A 21,408-nucleotide genomic window follows, 5' to 3' on the forward strand; every position below is an offset into this window, starting at 1 on the left:
CTGGTTTTCGGGTTTTTTTGGGGGGTTCATTTTGGTAGGCTCATAATTGTACCAGATTTCTTTAAGAAATGGCCGGAATTTTTGTCACAGTTTTCAATATTGATTTAACATAAATTTTTTTCAAGAGAATTATCATTTTCAATTTACAATAAACAATAATAATAATAAAAAATAGTATTCCCGCGCAAAAAAGGAAGTTCTATTTATAGAATTTCAAAATGTCGGACGAATGGGGTAATCATGCTGTCAACACATTTCGTTAAAATATTATCAAAATAGCTCTTTCAAACATTTATTTTAACAAGTTCATTTACTTGTTTTTAGATGCCGAAGACTTTGATCCAGAGTTGCCAGTGAAAAGTACAGATCGATGGGAAGGAGAAGATGAAGACGATGTCAAGGTTTGTACACGTTGAAAATTTCACGTGCTTGCAATATGTCACTCGTTCAGTTATTCATTTATATATATATATTCTCATTTTTACAATATTTACGTAGAATTAAGGTTTTCAGTTACACTTTTTGTCATAGAACGATCTTGGGTCGAATAGTGTAATCAAATTTCCAGATTTCAAGATTCTCCTGTCCTTGTCAGTGAGAGATCATAAAACCAGCAAAAAACTATGTCTGTTAAAGGTTACATTGGATGAAAAAATAGGGTAGGAATGTATGTAAAACTGATTTAATTTTTTTATATTTATTTGATATGGACACTTATGAGAGGATTTCTTGACTTGAGTAGTGTTTAAATAGGGAGGTCAGTCAAAATATGAAGTATATAGAAAATGTACAAGTTTATATTAGTTTGAAAGAGCCCAAGAAATGTAACTTACTGGTGCAAAAATTTTTAAAATCGGTCAAGGGGTTCAAAAGTTATTACAATTTAAAGTTCAAAATTTTGGTCATTTTTCTTGCGAAGGCAAAAATGTCACATTTTGGGCACTTCTGTGGCCCACATAAGTCAAACAGGTAAATAAATTCATACATTGTGTCTTAATCATTTAAATAAAGCCATTTCATACTTTGATTTAAGCCATTCAGGAAACTTGTATCTTAGATACAAAGAAAATTACACTTTTTTAAAATTGGCAAAAAAACACTTTGGACTTAGTTTTTTTTTTGCTATGTGTCAACAGCATCGTGAATTAAAGTGCCATTTTTGGATATTCATATTTGGAAATTGGAAGGTAGTAGAAATCTGATACTTTGCTGTTCTTTCAAGAGTAATCCATTAAACAGAAATAAATAAACAAATATTATGTCAAAACCTCGGATTTGTTTTTCATTGGAATCAGAAACACTGCGGCAGACCCCCTTTTTTTTAAATGCGTTTTTTCAACAAAAAAATACATTTTTGCTTACTAAGAATTCAAAAAAAATATTTAATTTTTTCTGTCACTTGTTTTGTGTGGCAATAAAGTTGCTTGACTTGAAAAATCATGTTTTTCAGCTCAAAAAAATTTTTTGAGTTTGAAAATTTACATTTTAGGGTAAATTTTAGAGCTATTTTCAGTGGAAAAAATGGCGAAAGGTCAGACAAAAAAAGACATTTTGAATTTAAAAGCAGTTTTTAGCACATGACAGTTATTGTTATTGTGATTAAATATGTAAAAACACATTTTTATCAAGAAATAATTGAATTATATTTAAAAACCAACAAGCAAATGTTGAAAAATGGGGGTAAATCGAACATTTTTGAAAATTTCAGATTTACAAAAAAAAACCGCATATTTATGCTTATATTGATCAAAATATCAACCTACCATATACTTATGTGGTACCATTTTAAAACTTAGAATCTAAGCTTTCACATGAAGATACTTTCATCTTATTTTGCTATAAAATGTTTAATGTGGATGAAAATTTGTTAGGCCTATACCTTAAATGAAGCCAGACGATAATCAAAATAAACATACATTTTTGCCGCAAAAAGTGGCAAAATAATATTATATCAAGGTCTGGTCAATTCTAAGATTCCTAATGTAGTCTTGTAATGTTTTCTTGTTTAAATATGGTCTTTTAACATAATAATCTCATTATTATGTTAAAATTGAATAAAATTTCAAAAACAAATGCTGTTTTCCCAAGAAATTGAGAAAATTTTTATGAATACATTGACTTGAACCAATGCGCATCCTTTCACTATGGAACTTTGAAGCCCTAGCTGTTTCCTCATGTGTACTATTATGTACATTCAATGATAATAAACAAAATATCATCATTTGATTAAGTTTAATGAACTTTTCAAAGTTTCCATTTCAGGCCAGAAGGGTTTCTTCACCAGGATCTACTATGTCTGCCAAATCTACAAAAGAAATTATGTACATAAGGACATTACACCTATTAACATCATTTACCTTATCAATTTACTTACAGTTAGTTTACTTTCTATTAAATCATAATCTGGTTTGCTAACAATCTGAAAAAATGTAAAACTTTATTTGATGTTGGTTGCTCACAAAGCGGTTGACAAAAGATGTGGCGAGGAGTTAAAAACACCGAACTTCCTTTTCCAGAATAATTATCTTCATTTCAAAACAAGAAGATTGTTTTATAAGGTTATATTAATGTTATGTTAAATAACTTAATATGAATAATTTCGCTGCGTGATCCGTCTGGTTCTTCTATCAAGTGTTGAACTCTCTTACCAATCAGGTTATCGGGTTCAGGTGTGTCTGGAACTACCCTACTTACTGTACCCCACATGGTCCTACCTCAGACTCAGCCCATATTCGTCTCATAGCATAGCCCACTATGCTGCTCAGGCCATCTGAAATAAACAAGTAGTGGAATTCAATGAATATGTACTGTGAAGCAGTTTTAAAGCAGAGTCTAAACACAAAACTAATCGACAGTTCTTGTAAGTAATATATGATTCAAATGTAAATGCTTATTTGTTACCATAATTAAAAGACTCAAAAGTTTTACTATTAAAATAAATAAAGCTACTAAACTAAATCAAAGTATAAAAACTAACTTACCATGAATTCGAAACATCTCCAGAACTCAACAAAATGAAACTAAAATGATGAAAAACAAACAGAAAATAAAACTAAATCATAATAAAATTTACATCAGTGTTTACTTTTTATATGACAAAATAAAATAAATATTTAGGCAGCCTGTTTACTAATACTTTCTTCTGAAATAAATCAATAATTAGAAGAAAAAACACAGTACAAGTATGTTTCATATACATACAACAAAAGATTGGTATTATGAGTCAATCAATGTGATCCTAAAAAGGCAAAAAAAATATTAAACCATAATTAATTAAAATTTAATGATAAATAATGTATATTACTAGGATTTTAAACCTTTTCCACGCAATTGTACATGTATATGAATATTAAATAAGTAGAGCATCTACAATCCTCTAAAAAATGAATATGTAAGTTAGCTGTTAAAAATTGTACAATATGAATATATAAAGTAAACTTAAGAAGATGCAGGTCATATGTGAAATATGCAATTGCCACATATATAAATCTCATCAAATAAGTTCTATTTATCAAGTAAAGTACAAGCAGGGCTACATGATAATTGTTCTAATAAAAGTCATAATTAATATATATTAACTGATAAAATGAAAACCAGAAAAAAAAGTTGTGTATCATTTGAAGAAGCAATTTAAGGTTGAATTTTTTTTCTACATATGATAATTTTGAATAAATAAAACAGTTAAAATAAATATAAAGAAGGTTTATGCTTAAACATGCGAGTTTCATATAAATTGGGCACTACATATAAATTAAAATTGAATTATCAAGGAAATTAAATGCAGTATGTGCAAATGCTCCCAACCAATAGAAAAAAAGCAAGGTAAAATACAGAGACTTCCGATAATATAGGAAAGTCGATAAAGTCCGAAAGATTTTGAATGGATTGCAATCAAACGTTGGGAGAATTTACCTCATTACATATTCATCGTTTAATAAAAATGTTATGGAAACATATTCCAACTAATGCTAAATGAGAGTAATCTTTTTTAAATCAGCTCATGCAGAATCAAACGAAAATCAGACCTTCCAAGAAGGTGAATATAGTTTTTAAGCTTGCAGATGATAAAAGGTCATTCTAGAATTTGACCTTACGGAAACAGGGCGATTAGGCTTATATTAGACATAATTTAGGTACTTACCGTAAGTGATTGGCCTCCATGGCCTAGGTCCATCGTTGTCTGCACCACCAGTCAAAAATCCGTCCAGAAAACAGTCGGTAAAAGGCATTTATCCACGAGTGTTCGAAAATCTTAACAGAAGCTATGGCGGATCAGTAACATCCGGTTAGCAAGAACGATAACTGGTCCCGCTTTGATTTTTGTGAAAACCACGCCCTGACCACCCTAATATCCAATCGATTCCGCAAGCTATTATTGTTTTTCTTCTGAAACCAGGGTTACAGATGGACGCAGAAAGGATTAAATTTTCGGAATCCGACTGTCAGTGCATTCCGGGTATGCAAAAACTTTTTTTTTTCAACATGTTTTTCCTTAAAATTGCGTAAAAAGTATGTTTTGTAACCAAAAAATTAGCCTGACAACCGGATTATCAAAATTGAAGATATTTCCAAAAATTTAAGCCATAAATGAAGAAAATCGGTCCAGTAATAGCTTGCGGAATGAATTTTGAAATAGGTATGATCTTTGACACATAGTTTTTCAGGCGGCCATTTTTCTCAAAGTATCGTCACTTCAAACGTTTGTACCAAATGACCATCAACTTCAATAACAATGAAAGTTGTATATTTAGATAGAGAAATGTCTCATCTTCAATTACATATATTTTTTATTGTCATGCAATGGATTTTTAACCATTTTCTAACGTGTTAAAGTTGACTCAAAATTGAGAATTTTGCTCTCGCAAGAATATCGATAAACGCACTACCGACCTCCCTAGTTTAAATAAAAAATGATAGTTTGTGGGATTTCATAAAAAGTACCAATAAAATTTGCTAGGATAGGTCAGGGATTTATATATAGCAAGGATTGGAATCTCACACAATTTTTCATAGTACAATAATTAAAATATAAATATGAAAAACGCGAACTGTCATAAAATTTGTTTCAAATTGAACAGATATGGCCCGAGGGTGTATATAAAGAGTTTTACAGCCATACCATCCCATTGCTGCCTTCCTGATATCAGTATTTTTATTTAATCTACTTTTGACTTAAAAAAAAATGGCGGCCAGAGTCACGCCCTAGAGGAGGTTTTCCCTCTAAATTTAAAATTCAGACTACTTCAAAACCCGAATGATCATCATAAAATTTGTTTTAAATAGAACAAAAATAGTCTGAGGAAGTTTATAAGAAATTTTATAGCTGTAGCCTCCCATTCCTTCGTGATGTCAACATATTTATTTGACCAACTGTTGATATAAAAAAAATTGGTGGCCGGAGTCATGCCCTCAAAAGATATTCCCTCCGAAATAAAAATTGTAACTCCTTCAAAACATTAACGATCATCATAAAATTTGTTTTAAATTGATAAAAATGGTCTGAGAGTGTATTCAAGGATGTTTTTTAGCCGTAGCTTCCCCTGCTTTTGTGATATCAATGTTTTATATGACATAATTTTGACTTGAATAGCAGTATAGGCAGCAAGTAGCTGTGGAGAGTATACTGAAATCTCTCCATGGGAGATATTGTGATAAATAACCTTGGGTAGGCTGCAAAAAAAAGGTGGGTAGGGTAACCAAAGACATTTTTTTTCTTGGTTTAATTGATATGGCAAATGTTTTAAAGAGAAAAGAAATATCAGCTGCAGAATGTGTGATTTTTCAAGCTATATGTATTATATCTATAACAGTTAAAGAATTTAAGTCTTGAAATTAGGGTTAACCAGCCATCACCCTCTCCTATCTTAGGATCCCCATCCCAGACTGTGCCTGGCCCCTATGTACTACTTCTATAGGTAGTACATTTAGTAGATTGAGGCTCTATCTGTAACTGCTTAGTACTGAGAGGGCAGTGTAATGTCTGAAACGTATGCCAATGCTTCTTATTTTGGGTTGTACTCCTCATACATGTATGGTGATTTTTTCTGCAATATAGGGAAGTTCACCTATCCCATTTGTGATGTCAATTCACTTAATTGCATGTCAAATTGGTTGGCAAATAAACAAATGATTAAACAATTGACATTTCTTGATTAGAATCCTGATTTTCAAAACATTATACATTATAACTGTTACTTTATATCAAGTTTGGGTCTTGAAAATTTTTCATTTAGATAAAATAATCCAGGTATTGTAAGTGAATTTATAACTCTTATTTGAAAAATACATTTGTAATGATATTTATATGTAAACCTCTATTTTCATATAAAATTATTATGAAACTTTATGCTCATATAGTCTAATTACTGAATATTTATTTAAAATTTTCATGGATAAAAAGAGTTTTATTTGCAGTGTAAGTAATCAAAAGAATATTTGAATTATCTTTAAAAAAATTTAAAAAGTTTTGATTTAAAGTTGATGTCCAATGCTACTCTGTGGATAACCTTATCACAGGTAAGTGATGACATCGCAAAGAACTCTTCTATAAATAAAGTTTGGATAAAGTCAAATTTAGACTCAATCAAGCGTGCAAGACCCCCCAGTGTAGTCCAGGATGTCAAAAAAACCTTTGTCAAATTTTGTTCATAGTGGTAATAAGATACAGAGCATCCTTAAATGTTTTATCCCGCTCAAAGAGCACTTTGCAGTGCATCTATGACAATGTAAGTATTGGATTTTATTTGGAGGTGATTTGAAATAATACAAACTAAAATACTTTTTTTGTGAAACCTACCCAAAATTACACAAATAATCCCTGTTTTATAATATTTCTTATTAGGAAAACTCAAGTTGCGGTTAAAACGTTATTTCAGGACTTGTTCCCAGCCTGTCAAAGGGAGATGTAGTGATTGAATTGGATTAAAATGAATAGAATAAAATAAAGTAAAATGAAATTCTTTCAGCTTAAAACAATTGTAATTGTAGTATGTACTTATTTTGTAATCAGTCTTGTGTTTTTGTACATGTTAAATTTATGCTATGGACTAGCTATGAAATGATGGTATTGTACAAATGTATCTGTACATTAAGAGAATTTCACTTTTGGCATATGACCTGATTTCGTGCTTTCAGCGGTGTCATAGTGAGAGAAAGGATGCCCATAATGTTTCATTGATTTGAAATGATTCTCATTTTACCATCATGAGTGCCCTGTTATTTGTCATCAATAATAAGATGCTAGACTACCACAGATTTTTTGATTTCACATGAAAACTTCTTTTTTACACTCAGAATAGTCTATTTGTAGTAAACTTCCACCTGCTTCTTATTCTGAATTTTCTTATTATTCATCAGGATAATTGGGAAGATGAAGATGATGAAGAGAAAAAACCTGATCAGATGGATGAGAATGGTATGTGTTATGACTTCCTCGTACAAATTTTTGAGGAATTTCATTAAATACTCAAAGATTATTTTGGAAAGACATCCAACTGGCAATGCAGTATTGAAGGGTCATCTTTATTAAACTCCCAAACACTGATCATCAATCGATATTGATATGAGCATTGATCTGGAAATTTTGATTGATTCCCAACATAGATTTTTGTAAATTTGTAACTGTTTTGTTCTAAAACTGTTATTTCTTTTGTTTTAACAAAAAAAAAAAAATATGAAGTAGTTAAATATAGAAAACTATGAAAAATATAGAAGACATTGGCAAAAGTCTGGTATAAATTTTTTGTGAAATTTTACTTCAAACTGTACAATATCCTGTAAAAAATATCTGTGGTCAAGTGGAATCTATTGGATAATTGAACCAAATTACCACAAAAGATGGAAAAAACCTTGGTTGATCTATATATACTGGAAACCACAAAACCACAAATTCAAGAATCCTCAAACTTGAGGATTCTTGACTTATCTATGAAAATTGGTATCCTGGAATTAAAGTACTTTCACAGTAGTACATGTAATTAGCCAAGACAATCTCAAGGTGAATATAAAATTTTTTGTCCCAGAATTTAGTCCTGAGCTTTTCTGAGCAGTAAAATTCTTCTTCATTACTTAGTTTGACTATACTCTGCTTCAGCTTAGGCCTAAATTGAAGTACTGAATGGTTGGCACTACTTAATAATTCCAACTGCCTTTTATCAAATTTTCTTATCTTGTCTTCATTCCTGGCTCCTACTAAAACCATGCATATGTTGCTGTTTTGTCCTCCCTTCATGCGCCTAGGGCTTGCAGGTTTTCTTACTAAATACTTATTGTAGTCTCTTGATATTTGGTATGCATTGTATGAGTCAATTTCAGAACTATTAGACATCTACTTCCTGTTAACCGACTTGAAGTATTTTTCAGCATTGCTGGTTATTGAGAAAATTTTTGTAACATTTTTCTCATCAAGTACAAATTGTAGCAACCATGAAATCCTTACGCACGACAAAATCTAAAGTCCAAGGGCAAATACTACACCAAGAAACAAACAGCATCCAAGCATATATTCCATATCAATTAATTTCCATGCTGCCTAATTTCAATATAATGCTCAGTAGAAAAAGAAAGGATTATGTACCGAATTCAACTACATATAAACTATCAGAAATGGAAACAACAAAAAATTCTTCAGATATCATTCCATGTTAAATATTCACATTGGGAAACACTGAGTCATTTTTTTATCAAAACATTAAACCTGGCACCCTGCATAAATTATCATTTCACAAGTAATTCTTCCTATAGTTAAAATGAAACTCCACCATCTAAGGTTTATTGTTAAAGTGTCTTTAATCCCAGTCTGCACATTTCAGAAAAAGCCCTACTCAATTTCTAAATACATTCTAGACCGTGTTTATTCAAATTTTTTGAATACATTCTAGTCAGTGTTCATTACATTTTTTGAATACATTCTAGTCAGTGTTTATTACATTTTTTGAATACATTCTAGTCAATGTTGATTTATACATTGTCTTGTCATGAGCAGTTTTGTAAGATCTGAATTTTCTGTGTCTTTTTTTTGTTTGTTTTAAATGATCTTACATTGTAGTCAATGTTCATGGTACCATTGTTAATAATTAAGTCAAAATATAAAATGTTTCTTCAAAATTTGTCTTCTGATTCAATGTATACACATCATTTTTCAATGCTGATAAAATAAAATATTTTCCCTACTGACCTACCCACCACTCTCAAGGTACCAATGGGTTATAGCTAGCCTTACTATTGATAAGTAGAATCAATAAAATATGAATCAAGTGCAATGGTTCTTAAAAATGCTAGTGAAAGTCACAAATTGTTTTATTGAACTTGTATATATTTTATAGATCTATGTGGTTTAATAAATTATTAAAGGCTGATGTTCAATTATACTTTTAAAATAATATTACCTGTTATTAATTCAAAGAATTTAAAGCCATATGAAAAATACAAATAACAGAAACAAAATGTTCCAAACCTGTCCATTAATTCCTAGTTATCTGCAAATTCATTGTAATCAGATGTAATCACGATTACTTGCCAGTGTAATCATTCATTTAATTTTATCATACATTTGACAAAGTAATTGTAATTTAATCAATTAATCGAAAGCAATCAAACTCATTTCTGATAGTGTTGTCTGAATAATTGGAAGTATGTGTAATTAAGCTGTAGGTTTCAGTGAGTAAAATACAATGTACATGTAGTTAAGTAGTCTTTGTATGAATCATTCATTTTTCTGTAAATATGTGATACAACTAAAAAAAATGGCCACACATTTTTATTTTTGCTATTAAGTTGCTTTATAGGTCTACATAATGAAATGTATAATTATTCATTCCAATCTGTCTGCTCTTAGGAGTAATCCACATTGAAAATCCAATGCTTTCTGTTGCATTTTTATGTCATTTTCAGAGTTATCTCCCTTTATTTTGAATTTCTACAGTACATTCTATGTAATTTATATCTCTTTTGAACAACAGTTATATGAAAATCTACATTTACTTGATAAGTGGATGATATTGGAAGTTTTCTCTGCAGTTACATGTATGTTTTGAGATCCTCTGTTGGTTTTCAACCATTCTAAGATAGCTTTGTTAAACAAACCACATGGGCTTTTCAATGAAACTTTCTTCTTAAAAAGTATGGCAGATGCTTTTTACTCATTGGAAACTTCAGATGTTTTAAACCTCAAGGGTTTTTGTTCCATTTGAATTTAGAATATAGAATTTGGTTCGGTAAGGGCAGAATTTTGCCTCAAGAACAAAGTGTACATAAAGAAAATTTATGTTGTTTCTCCATTTCTTTAGTTTGTTTCATAGTTGATTTGATTGGTCTGTGGTAATAATTTGAACATATATGGTCATATATGCCCTTCAAACTTTGTGGAGATTGGGAAAATTTGTTGAAGTCTAGAAAATGCCAAATTTTGTGCAGTTTTTCACTCTTTTAACAATGGCCACATGGCTCTTTGACTCTGGTGCTTCATATATTTTGTGTATAATTGTCAGTTGCCAAAAGGGTTCCTAAATGAATTTTCTCCTTTCTAATTATTTGTTAAAAAATTGTTTTGATAGGTGAAGACAAACCAAAACTTTTTCAACGGAAAAAGAAGAAATTAGCTGACAGAATTGCAGAAAAGCAAGCTGCAAAGGCTGCTGAAGAGGAAGCAGTAAGTTACTTGTTAGTCCAATTTTGCCATAGGGATCTATAGGTTTGTGCATGGTCTGTCAATCTCGCACACATTTCTAAATAGCTGCATACATTGAAGGATATTTTAGCAGGTTACAGTTTCAAGTTTTCTTTTGTTTGTGCATCTATAATATTTTGCTCAAAATGAAGGCATTGAAACATATATCAGAAGAACATCTTTTTGTATGCTTCTCTATACTGAGCCAAGTTTTGATGATTTTGTAGTGACAGATTACATATCCTGAAAAACAAAAATAAGTTAGATTACAGTAATTAGATAGGTTACAGACTTAGTAATTGAATTGTTTCTACCATTTGACTGACTATTAGTACTTTCATAAATAATATCTTTCTTGACATTCTTGTATCACTTTACTTTTGTTACAAAAGTAAAGTACAACACAGCCTATGACAAATAGTGATACATGTAGATCTTCATTGTCCATGTCAGTCTTTTGAGTCTGCATTTTATATCTATAATAAGCTGCTGAATCAAGATTTTATTGTAAATAAATTTTGAATTATGCACATTTTAAGTATTCACAAAACATTTACTTCGACAGTATGTATTAGTATTTATATGTCTATTAATTCTGATTTCCCTTTAATTTGAAGGAAAAGGAGAAAAACAGAAAATTAACTCCAGAAGAAGAGCTGGCAGAAAAAATCAGAAGACAAAAACTTCAAGAGGAGTCTGATTTACTGTTAGCTAAAGAAACGTTCGGTAGGCAAAAGCTTTGATATGAAGATTTCCTTGCAGGTCATGGAATACCTATAGGTGGCCTTTGGCTGACATTTTCATCCCGGTGGGGTTGTTGTCTCTTTGACACATACACCATACCTATTCTCGTTATATTACATATATTTTACTAATACAAGTCGTTGAAATATACTGCACTCAGCGACATTTGTTTCTTGAACTTTCAAGTCCGACCTGAGTGAAACTCAGTGTTACACTGACATATTGAATGTTAATCACCCATGTTCCACCTAGCCAACACTGACCGTTTGTATATTGCAATAGTGGTAAAATTCAATGAGGCATAACAGGGAATTCATTGTAAGATACGAAGTATATTGTGTTTCTGTTTCTCATGTGATTCAGAGCACTATAGTTAAGATGAAAAATTAGTCATGTCATTAAAAATTCTGCATCATTTTTTTTTTCATTTTGTACATGTTTATTATTTGTTGATGTGTTGTTTTTTTTATTTACAGCTACGTCCAATGAGTGGGAGATATCATATAGAAATATTACTTCGTATTTTTATCACGTAATAATTTAATCTTTTGATTTAGTTTCTGATAGTTTTAATAATTCACCGGCTTTTCAGGAAATAAAAGGAACTAATAACAGGTCCCAAGATAATGTGTACATAAGAATTGTAAAGTAGAAGCCCATCCTCAGTCGGCTAAAATGCTTCAAGCTAACTGTCAGAGAAATTTCTTATATCAACCTACATATATTTTAATTATAAGTTTTGTTTAATGGTTTCAAACTTTCATGGATGCCGACTGATGCTTACTCCTGTATAAAAAATAATCCTTTTGACGAATCTGGCACATATATAGTTGTCTATTTTTAGAAAGTTAAATGAACACATTTTTTACAATGTCTGGTCATCACATGGACTGCAATTAATTATAACTTCATACAGACAGTTATGGAGTATGTATCAATGATAAATGCCTTTTCTTTTTTTTTATGATTTTCATGTTATATTTGTCAATCTTTTTATACCATGTGCAAATTGTCTCAACTGCTTTTTTATCAACAAATCAACTAGTATCGATCTCGGTGACTGGATTAAGATTTTTCACATGTCCTCCAGGACTCCCTTGTTGTGATATTCAGAGGTACCAAATGAATTTTTGAGGTCAGTGACCTGGGAGCTTTGGTATACTATACTAACGTCTATGTTGGCGGAAATCAATGAGATTAACTTCACCATGCTGGGTGATTTCACACCCAGGTCTGTGATTCTCTGTACACAATTAACAACCAGATTATATAATATCCCAGATGAGTGGGTGTAACATTCACATTTCATCGTATAAAAAATCTGACTGACACCGTGTTTCACCAAATAACACAGATTTAAAACTCTGACTTGAGTGTTAGAGAAACACATGCAGGGCTCACGCTACTGGGCGATTCGGGTGAAATAGTCACCCTGGAGTCGCTCACATCGCCCTCAGATGAAACCAAAAGCGAAGTGAAGTCGCCCACTCATTTTCAGACGTTGCCCATGATCGAGACTGTACTCCGTCTGTTAGCGGTATTTGGACCATTTATCTCTCTTTCAATAACAATACAAGGAAAAATGGCGCCCGTTTGGGAAAACAAATTGTAAATTTTTTAAAATCTATCGATTATCGGTTACAAGCAAGTATTTAAATCAGCTTTTTGTTTCAAACATTTAAGACAGGATTAGGAATGAACATTCTTCACTTCAGCGTATGATAATATATTACCTTTCATATTCAATACGTAGTGTGGAAATTAGTCGTGCAGGTTCTTTGGACTTGGGTTAAATTTATCTCAATTGATAATTAGGTAGAAAACCCGAAGTGTTTCCTTTTGATCTTCATTTTTCATAACAGAACAGTAAATTCTCCATTTCAACGCAACATTTCTTATGTTTTAGGCGTGTTCATACCGACCGCTGCAATATTTGTCAATAAGGTTTCAATCTTGATTTGTCAGTAATAAATTTTTAACATGATTCTTGATACTCTTATATCAAGAGACTGTATATTTTGGACATGAAATCATTATGGATTTAGTGGAATCAGGAAAAAAAAAACAGAACAAAATGAAAATTCCAACAGAATGTCACTGCGTGTAATTTCCTATTCCAGTGCTGCTAAAAAAGACAATGCAGTAGGACAATGCATTGTAAGAAGCTTTGCTTTACTCAATCATTTATTAATTTGGCTGTAATAAATTTGGTAAGAAGTAGTGATAAAGATTAGAAATTCAATTTCATGAATATATGATACAGTTTATCACTCACTCGGCAGGCTGATTTCATTTTGTCCAAAATATTTAGTTACTTACATATGTAGCTTGAAGAAAAAGTAACATACATCTCAAGAAAAGAAAATGAATATATGAAAATGCTTGCTTATATTAAGTTTATGTCAGTAAAATATAACACACATAATTAAAAAAAAGCATTAGTAAATGATCTGCCTGCGCATTCACTTCTCCCTGTTCATCCACACTTCTCCATAGTGTCTCTAAAAGAGAAGTCACTTCTCCTTGTTTTTCTCAAGTAGCTGGAGCCCTGACAAGTTGCTGAGTGTAGTGTAAGTTTAGAAATAAGTCTTAAGATAATTTTAAAAACTGCAAACTTTTTAATGATTTTATTGATCTGTTGAAGGAATTTTTCCACAGGTGTAAGTAAAGCTACAGGTGGAATCGATGGAATGTATCCAGAAGATGAAGAAGGTTTCAGCAAGTTTGGTGAAGCTCTTAAGAATAAAATTACTGTTTTTGAAGTAAGTTTATTTGGTATAAAATATCAGGATAGATTTCATTGTCATGAGCAAAGTTGTTACATCATCATGCAACTTTCCCTGTTGTATAAATGCAATTTTCTATGTAATATTTCAACTAGTTTAAAGTTCATATAGGAATGCCTATCAAATTATTTAATTTATTCTAGACTTACTTTATATGCATAGGTTAGTTCTACCTTTGTAATATTGTGTAAGTTAAAATTGTTTTTTTTACTATACTTTCAGAAATCTAAACATTATTGTTCATTTCTCGAAAAACTGTTTACAGATCTAGTTGTTAGTTGTAAGTAGACGTTATTGATATATTTCTTATGGCTCTTCACTAGGCAACAGGCATACAAGCTATTCTGCTGTCAATGCCCTTTATATGTATGAATGTCTTTAATTTATGACCCCATATGTACAATTCCCCTCTGGGTCATTCATTACTTAATGATTTTTTGTATCATGTATACATATTCATAAGAAAATATAATATACAAGCTCATATAGTTGACAAGCAATTTTAGAGATATTAATATTGATGTTCTATCTGTAGAAATGTAACTTGTACCCACTTGCTAAGATAAATTATTTTAAAGTCAAATGTTTCATTTTTACCTCACCTGGCTATTGTCATCACTTGGTGTCTGTCGTTGTTGTTCGTCATCAATTTTTCAAAACTCTTCTCTTCTGACACTACTTGCCCAGTGAGAACCAAACTTGATATGAATGCTCCTTGGGGAATCCTGCATAGAACTGTTGTGGGGATTTTTGATTAATCGAAAATCATGGCTGCTGTTACTAAAAATAGAATGTAGGGGTCAGACAGTATTTTTTCACATATATCTCCTAAACTGTTAGGTTTAGCTAAATTCTGACAGGAGCAAAGTGTTCAGCATGATGAGATCTGCAAATATATCTGTGGTCAAATTTTGGTTTTAATCTATTAAGCCATGTTGGAGTTATTGCCCTTTTTCAACAATTTTTAATGTTATTTCTTTCAAAAATCTTTCTCCTCTGACACTACTTGACCAATTGAAACCAAACTTGGTATAAATGTTCCTTGGGGTATCCTGCATAGAACGTATGTGGGGATTTTTGATTAATAAAAAAACATGGCAGCTATTACTGAAAATAGAACATAGGGGTCAGACAGTAGTTTTTCACATATATCTCCAAAACTGTTGGGTTTAGCTTTTCTGACATGGATAGAATTATTCAGCCTGATGAGATCTATCTCAGGTCATATTTTGGTTTTAAATGTTGAGTCATGTTGGAGATATTGCCTGTTTTCAACTATTTTTGCTATTTTTAATGTTATTTCTTTCAAAAATCTTCTTCTCTGACATTATTTGATAATTGAAACCAAATTTGGTACAAATGTTCCTTGGTGTATCCTGCATAGAATGATGTGGGGATTTTTGATCCGTCAAAAAACATGGCAGCCATTACTAAAAATGGAACATACGGGTAAGACAGTAGTTTTTCGCATATATCTCCAAAACTGATAAAAGTTGTCAGGTAACTCCTTGTAAGAGTTGTTGCCCTTGAAAGGGGAAAAATGCCTTTTCAGCTCACCTGGCTAAAGGCCATGTAAGCTATTGCCATCACTTGGCATCCGTTGTCGTCTTTCATCATCATTAACAATTTTTCAAAACTCTTCTCCTCTGAAACTACTTGACCAATTGGAAATAAACTTGGTATTAGTGTTCCTTGGGGTATCCTGCATAGAACTGTCGAAAAACATGGCTGCCATTACTAAAAATAGAACATAGGGGTCAGACAGTAGTTTTTCACATATATCTCCAAAACAGTTAGGTTCAGCCAAATTCTGACACGGGGTGAAAGGGTTTGGCATGGTGAGATCTATCTGCGGTCAAATTTTCATTTTAATCTATTAAGCCATGTTGGAGTTATTGCCCTTTTTCAACGTTTTTATGCTATTTTTTATGTTATTTCTTAAAAATGTTCTCCTCTGACACTACTTGACCAATTGGAACCAAACTAGGTATGAATGTTCCTTAGGGTATCCTGCATAGAACTGATGTGGGGATTTTTTATCCGTCGAAAAACATGGCCACCGTTACTAAAAATAGAATATAGGGGTCAGATAATAGTTTTTTTTGCATGGACAGTCAAACCTGTCTTATGTGACCCTTCAAGGGAGTAGGTAAAAAAAGTCGCATAAGACAGGTGGTCACTTAATACAGGTTTGACATCTAGGATTTTTTAAAAACACTTTAAAGACAAACGTTTCTTTTTCCACTCATTCACAGTCTCGTTATCCACGTCCCCTCGTTCACCACTCATTGTTCCAAATTTGATGTTGTTTCTTTTAAGAAAGGATTCTAACCAACCATTTGATGCTTTAAATGTAGTAATCCCTAAATCCTCTGCAAATCGTAATGCCTTTTCTTTTAGAAGTGGTCCTGTCACATTAATTCTTCTACTGACGGCATCTTTAAAAAAACTCCAAACATAAGTTATTTATATCTTCGTTGCCGGTCTTATGTCTTTTCCGTTTTGATGAGCCCGCTATGTTTTTCTCCAAATCCTCGAGAACTTCAGCTTTACGATTTTGCAAGTTTTGAATCTGTGTTTTTCCTACTCCAAAACTTTCAGCTACTTTATATGCTGGACTTCCATTGTCCAACAATTTAATTGCCTCTACTTTTTTGTTCTAACGTTAAAACTTCTTTTCGTCGCCATTTTCGTATCTAATGTAAACTGTTTTCAACTGATTATTATTCATACGTCAGTATTTATTTCCGCGAGTTTCCGGATATTTTCGTAAATTTGACAGAATTTTTTGTTTTAAAATTACTTTACTTCTGGTTTTCGAAAACTTCCGCTAAAATCAAAAGGTTGCGTAAGTCAGTTTTTTTTAAACCATTTAGACATGAATAATACGGTCGCTAGTCGCGTTACGCAGGGAGTCGCTTAATACAGTTAAAAAAAATAGAAAAACGAATTGGGGGGACCTAAATTAGGTCGCATAAAACAGGTGGTCGTTAACACAGGTTTGACTGTATCTCCAAAACAGTTAGGTTAAGCCCATTGACTGGGTTAAAGTGTTTAGCATAATGAAATCTATCTGCGGTCAAATTTTCATTTTAATCTATTAAGCCATGATGGAGTTATTGCCCTTTTTCAAAGTTTTTTGCTATTTTTAATGTTATTTCATTCAAAAATCTTCTCCTCTCACACTATTTTACCGATTGAAATAAAACTCAGGTTAAGTGTTCCTTGGGGTATCCTGCATTGATTTGAATTGGGGTTTTTTGATCCGTCGAAAAACATGGCCTTTTTTTTATAAAAATAGAACATAGGGGTCAGACAGTAGTTTTTTGCATATATCTCCAAAACCATTAGGTGTAGCCAAATTCTTTTAATGGCTGAAATGATTATTTTTAGGACTACAAAAGTCTTCAGGCATAAAATTTGTCAGATGCCTTCCTATAAGAGTTATTGCCCTTGACAGGGGAAAATGACAGGTTTTTTTTTTTACAGTTTTCAGCCAATGTCTTGAAAACTATGATAGATTTACTGAAATGATCCTTATGATAAGTTCTATCGAAGTTTTCTTGAGTCAAAATTGTTGGACAACTTCTTGTTTAATGTATTGCCCTTGAAAGGCAAAATTTAACTAGGTGAGCGATTCAGGCTCCTGGGAGTCTCTTGTTTTTTTAACCATCAATATCTTAAAAACTATGATAGATGAAAAGAAACTTTCAATTGTTGAAAAGATCTTATGATAAGTCCCACCAAAGACTTCTTGAGACAAAATTGTCAGGCAACTCCTTGTAAGAGTTATTGCCTTTGAAAGGGGAAAAATGACATTTTTTTATTACAGTATTCACCCAATATCTTGAAAACTATGATAGATAGAAACTTTCAATCGCTGAAATGATCCTTATGATAAGTCCTGTCAAAGTCTTCTCGAGTCAAAATAGTTTAACAACTTCTTGTTAAATTTATTGGCCTTGAAAGGCAAAATTCAACTAGGTGAGCGATTCAGGTTCCTGGGAGCCTCTTGGTGGGTTTACTGTTTTCAGGGATGATTTTTTTCTGCTTTTTAACAGGATTCCACTATTTCAAATCCAGTATATTTACTACCATTTTTGCCAATTTCTGCTTTGTTTGTAGACCTCATAAAATCATCCCTGTGTTTTACATACGTTCATGTTTTCAGTGTATTCCATGTTAAACCTCTAAAAATTTTAAGAGGAATTCCTCAAGATAATGTATACGTCACGAAAGAACTTGAATTGGAAATTTACCATCAACTAGATACATTACTCCATTGATATAGAAACAAATCGAACAAAAGAATATAAGACATTGACAGAACTGATTTGCTACTATCAATTTGACAATTTTGAATACATTATACCTTTCTTACCTTAACTTGTAAAATCAAGGAGATAACAGGATTAAATAGTTTAGATCTACTTGTAAACATTTTAACAATACATAATTTCTCTGTTATGTTTATAAATTTTATATTTTAGTGGAAGCTGAAGACTGTAGAAAATTAGGACAGAATTTAACAAATATCTACCATGAAAAGCAAAAATTAGTCAAGGTATATTATACTGTAAAAAAGTAATATTAAAAATTTCTTTTTGAATAGATGGAGAAAAACAAGAGTTAAAAAATATATTGATGTAGAATTCTTCAGAAGGAAAAAAACTCTTGTCAAGATGAAGTAATGAATAGCTGGAATTAATTTTTGTTTTAAATTATAGACAGAGATTAGTTGTATCACAAAAGGAAAGAAAAACATTACCTTTTGTCATAACTTTCATTCTGTGAAACAAGTCTGTTTAAAATTAAGGATTTCAACAAATTACTTAAAATTATTTATTGTAATGGTAATTGTACTTTGCACTAAAACTGATAATATGGCATGTTTTAAACATTATTTCATGGAAGAAGTAACGAATGTATGTTTCTTATTCGTTAATTGTAGGAAGCAGCAAAGAAAAGTAAAAAGAAGAATAAAATAACACTGAAATCAGAGAGGGACAATGACTTTAATGACTTGGCAGCATCATCTGGAGGCAATTATGACTACAATGATTTTGATGATGATTTTATATAGTACTCTTTATACATCTATTATTATGTCTACATATGCCTTTCACTGAAGTCATCCAAATATTGGGTTTTGATTGGGAAAGCCATGTACCGTTAATGCAGACTTTTGAGTGCATTTTGCTCAATAGAGATCCTTCATTCAGCAGTTGCATAGACATGGCTAACTTCTGCATTAAAAATTTCTTTTACTATTTGTATTTTGCTGGTCTAATTATTTCAAGACCCTTGCTCTGCAAATCATGGGTATTTAACTTGAATATGTTGCCTTATAAAGAGTGCAATACTAGTCTGGTAAATTTTGGTATGAATTGCATAAGTATTTCAGGAGTTGTGCCCTTTTTTTGCTTTGAAAATTTCACATGTGAGGCGTTATCTGTGATTACTTATCTAATTCTGATAACTGGATCATTTTCCTCTTACATACAATATTTATGTTTAATACTTTTGAATTTTGACATTGGAATTTTTTTTCTATTCTGCTTGAAAAGAAAACCCGTTGATACTTCTATTCAGTATTTGTATCAGGAAGATACCACAAGCAATTGTTGTATACTTATAAAAAAAAACATATTCTGAATTTATACTCTTAAACTCTCAGTGAAGTGTAAGAAGTCAACATATTAGAAGGGAAAAATATAATTTGAATTTGAAGACTGTTTATTGTGTCATTATTATACTTAAGTAGCACTCCAGCTAAGAATCATGCAAAATGTGATACACGGTTGGAAAGCCTACATATTTTTATTTTTGATATTTTGTTTAAAATGCTTTAGTAAACAAAAAATAACATTTGGTTTTTCATATAACCTGTGCTCATAGGAGATAAAAATTGTATAGAATGCACTGTAGAATTCAAAATTAAGGGAGATAACTCTGTGAATGACACTCAAATACAATAGAATCTATTGGGTTTTCAATGTGAGCAGGCAGACTTGAATGAATAATTTTCATAGTATAGACCCATAAAACAACTTATTTACAAAAACAAAAATATGTAGCCTTTTTTGAGGTGTATCACATTTTTCAGATTTTGCATGATTCTTACAAAGACAGCTATTTAAGTGCTTGATTTAATTGTGTATTCACTATTATTTATTGATTCAGAACCAAGATAGCAAGATAATGTTGTTTGTGTTTTGTATGCCATTTTATGTTTGTATGGGACTTACATTGATGACAACTCGGTAGACTGGCCAGTGACAGAAATTAAAATTCACTAGTATTAGCCACCTGGGCCCTACATTTTAAAAAATGGTAGCCCAGGTCAAAAGTTAGGGACCCAGGTATTTTGTGTGAACCTGTTAGGGGATTTAGGGGCATTCCCCCCACTTCCCAAGAAAATTTTGAATTTTTGAAAGCCAATTCTGCATTCTGAGAGTACCTGGGGACCTTTTCAGAAGCTGAAATACAGCATTTTCCCCTTTCTGTCTTCAGTTATTTTTCTCTTTTTAAGTTTAAACATTTTCTGGTTGCTAGAATTTCTCCAGTGGATATAAATGAATTTCTATGAAATTTTGTTGCATGGTTCCTTACCAGTAAGGCAGGTTGGGATTACAAGCTTAACCAGTCCTAGGAATAAGGGGCCAAAAACAAGTATTTCTTTAACCAAAGACAACATGCAGACCTGTATGAAAATAGAATGTACCTGGATCAATTATAGCTATAATTTATCTGGTAACCATAGCAACAAGCTGCTTTCTCAACTCTAGATATTTTCCAGTAAGTTGAAAAAGTGCACAAAAAGTGGCAGATGCTGTATTGTATTGTGACAAGTCCATCCTGTCTGTAACAAGGTGTTCAGACTATTTTTTTGCTATCTTTTGATATTGAGCATGAGGGTAGATCAGCAGAAGACCATAGTTCGTGAACTTTGATCTGGTCAGCCTATTGGGCTAGAAATTTTGTCTTGGAGTGTGCTTTTGATATCTGCATAGGGGTAAATCAGATTAGGATGATGTGCTTCGTTAACTTGTGTAATATGGCTGGTAACTTGTGACCTTGAGGTCAAATTGATGATATGCATGGGCAATGAATAGCATTTTCACCACAGATGGGCCCTCTGAAATGCATTTCAGATATGCTTTATTTTGTTCTACTAGATAAATAATAAAATATCTTGTTCTGCTACAAAAT

The 21,408-nt window shown here is 31.7% G+C and overlaps 1 protein-coding gene and 1 long non-coding RNA gene across 4 annotated transcripts; one reads left to right on the forward strand and one right to left on the reverse strand.

Moving 5' to 3' along the window:
* The first annotated feature begins 108 nt into the window (after positions 1-108).
* On the forward strand, positions 109-21,407 carry LOC148622117 (eukaryotic translation initiation factor 3 subunit J-like). The gene is made up of 9 exons (XM_088571698.1): positions 109-234; positions 325-401; positions 7,357-7,414; positions 10,554-10,648; positions 11,284-11,392; positions 14,069-14,172; positions 14,419-14,476; positions 18,687-18,760; positions 19,148-21,407. Exons 1-9 carry the CDS (start codon positions 219-221, stop codon positions 19,277-19,279), a joined length of 723 nt encoding a protein of 240 aa, XP_088427824.1. The 5' UTR covers positions 109-218; the 3' UTR covers positions 19,280-21,407.
* Positions 744-4,902, reverse strand: LOC148622118 (uncharacterized). Of its 3 annotated transcripts, XR_015920575.1 has the most exons (3): positions 4,142-4,902; positions 2,982-3,020; positions 744-2,770 (listed from the first exon to the last, which is right to left on the reverse strand). It is a non-coding gene; the product is annotated as an uncharacterized LOC148622118 (long non-coding RNA). The 3 variants fall into 3 exon arrangements; XR_015920573.1 differs by lacking the exon at positions 2,982-3,020; XR_015920574.1 differs by having other exon boundaries at positions 744-3,020.
* Position 21,408: the final 1 nt, after the last annotated feature.

Source organism: Perna viridis, chromosome 3 (assembly GCF_037379345.1).
Source record: "Perna viridis isolate PV_CMFRI_1.1 ecotype Kerala chromosome 3, ASM3737934v1, whole genome shotgun sequence".
In the NCBI taxonomy this organism is placed as follows: Eukaryota; Metazoa; Mollusca; class Bivalvia; order Mytilida; family Mytilidae; genus Perna; species Perna viridis.

Coding starts and splice junctions, on each gene's coding strand:
- LOC148622117 (XM_088571698.1), top strand. Junction 10,649..11,283: donor AGGCTGCTGAAGAGGAAGCA/GTAAGTTACTTG, acceptor TTTAATTTGAAG/GAAAAGGAGAAAAACAGAAA. Junction 14,477..18,686: donor TACAGATCTAGTTGTTAGTT/GTAAGTAGACGT, acceptor TTTATATTTTAG/TGGAAGCTGAAGACTGTAGA.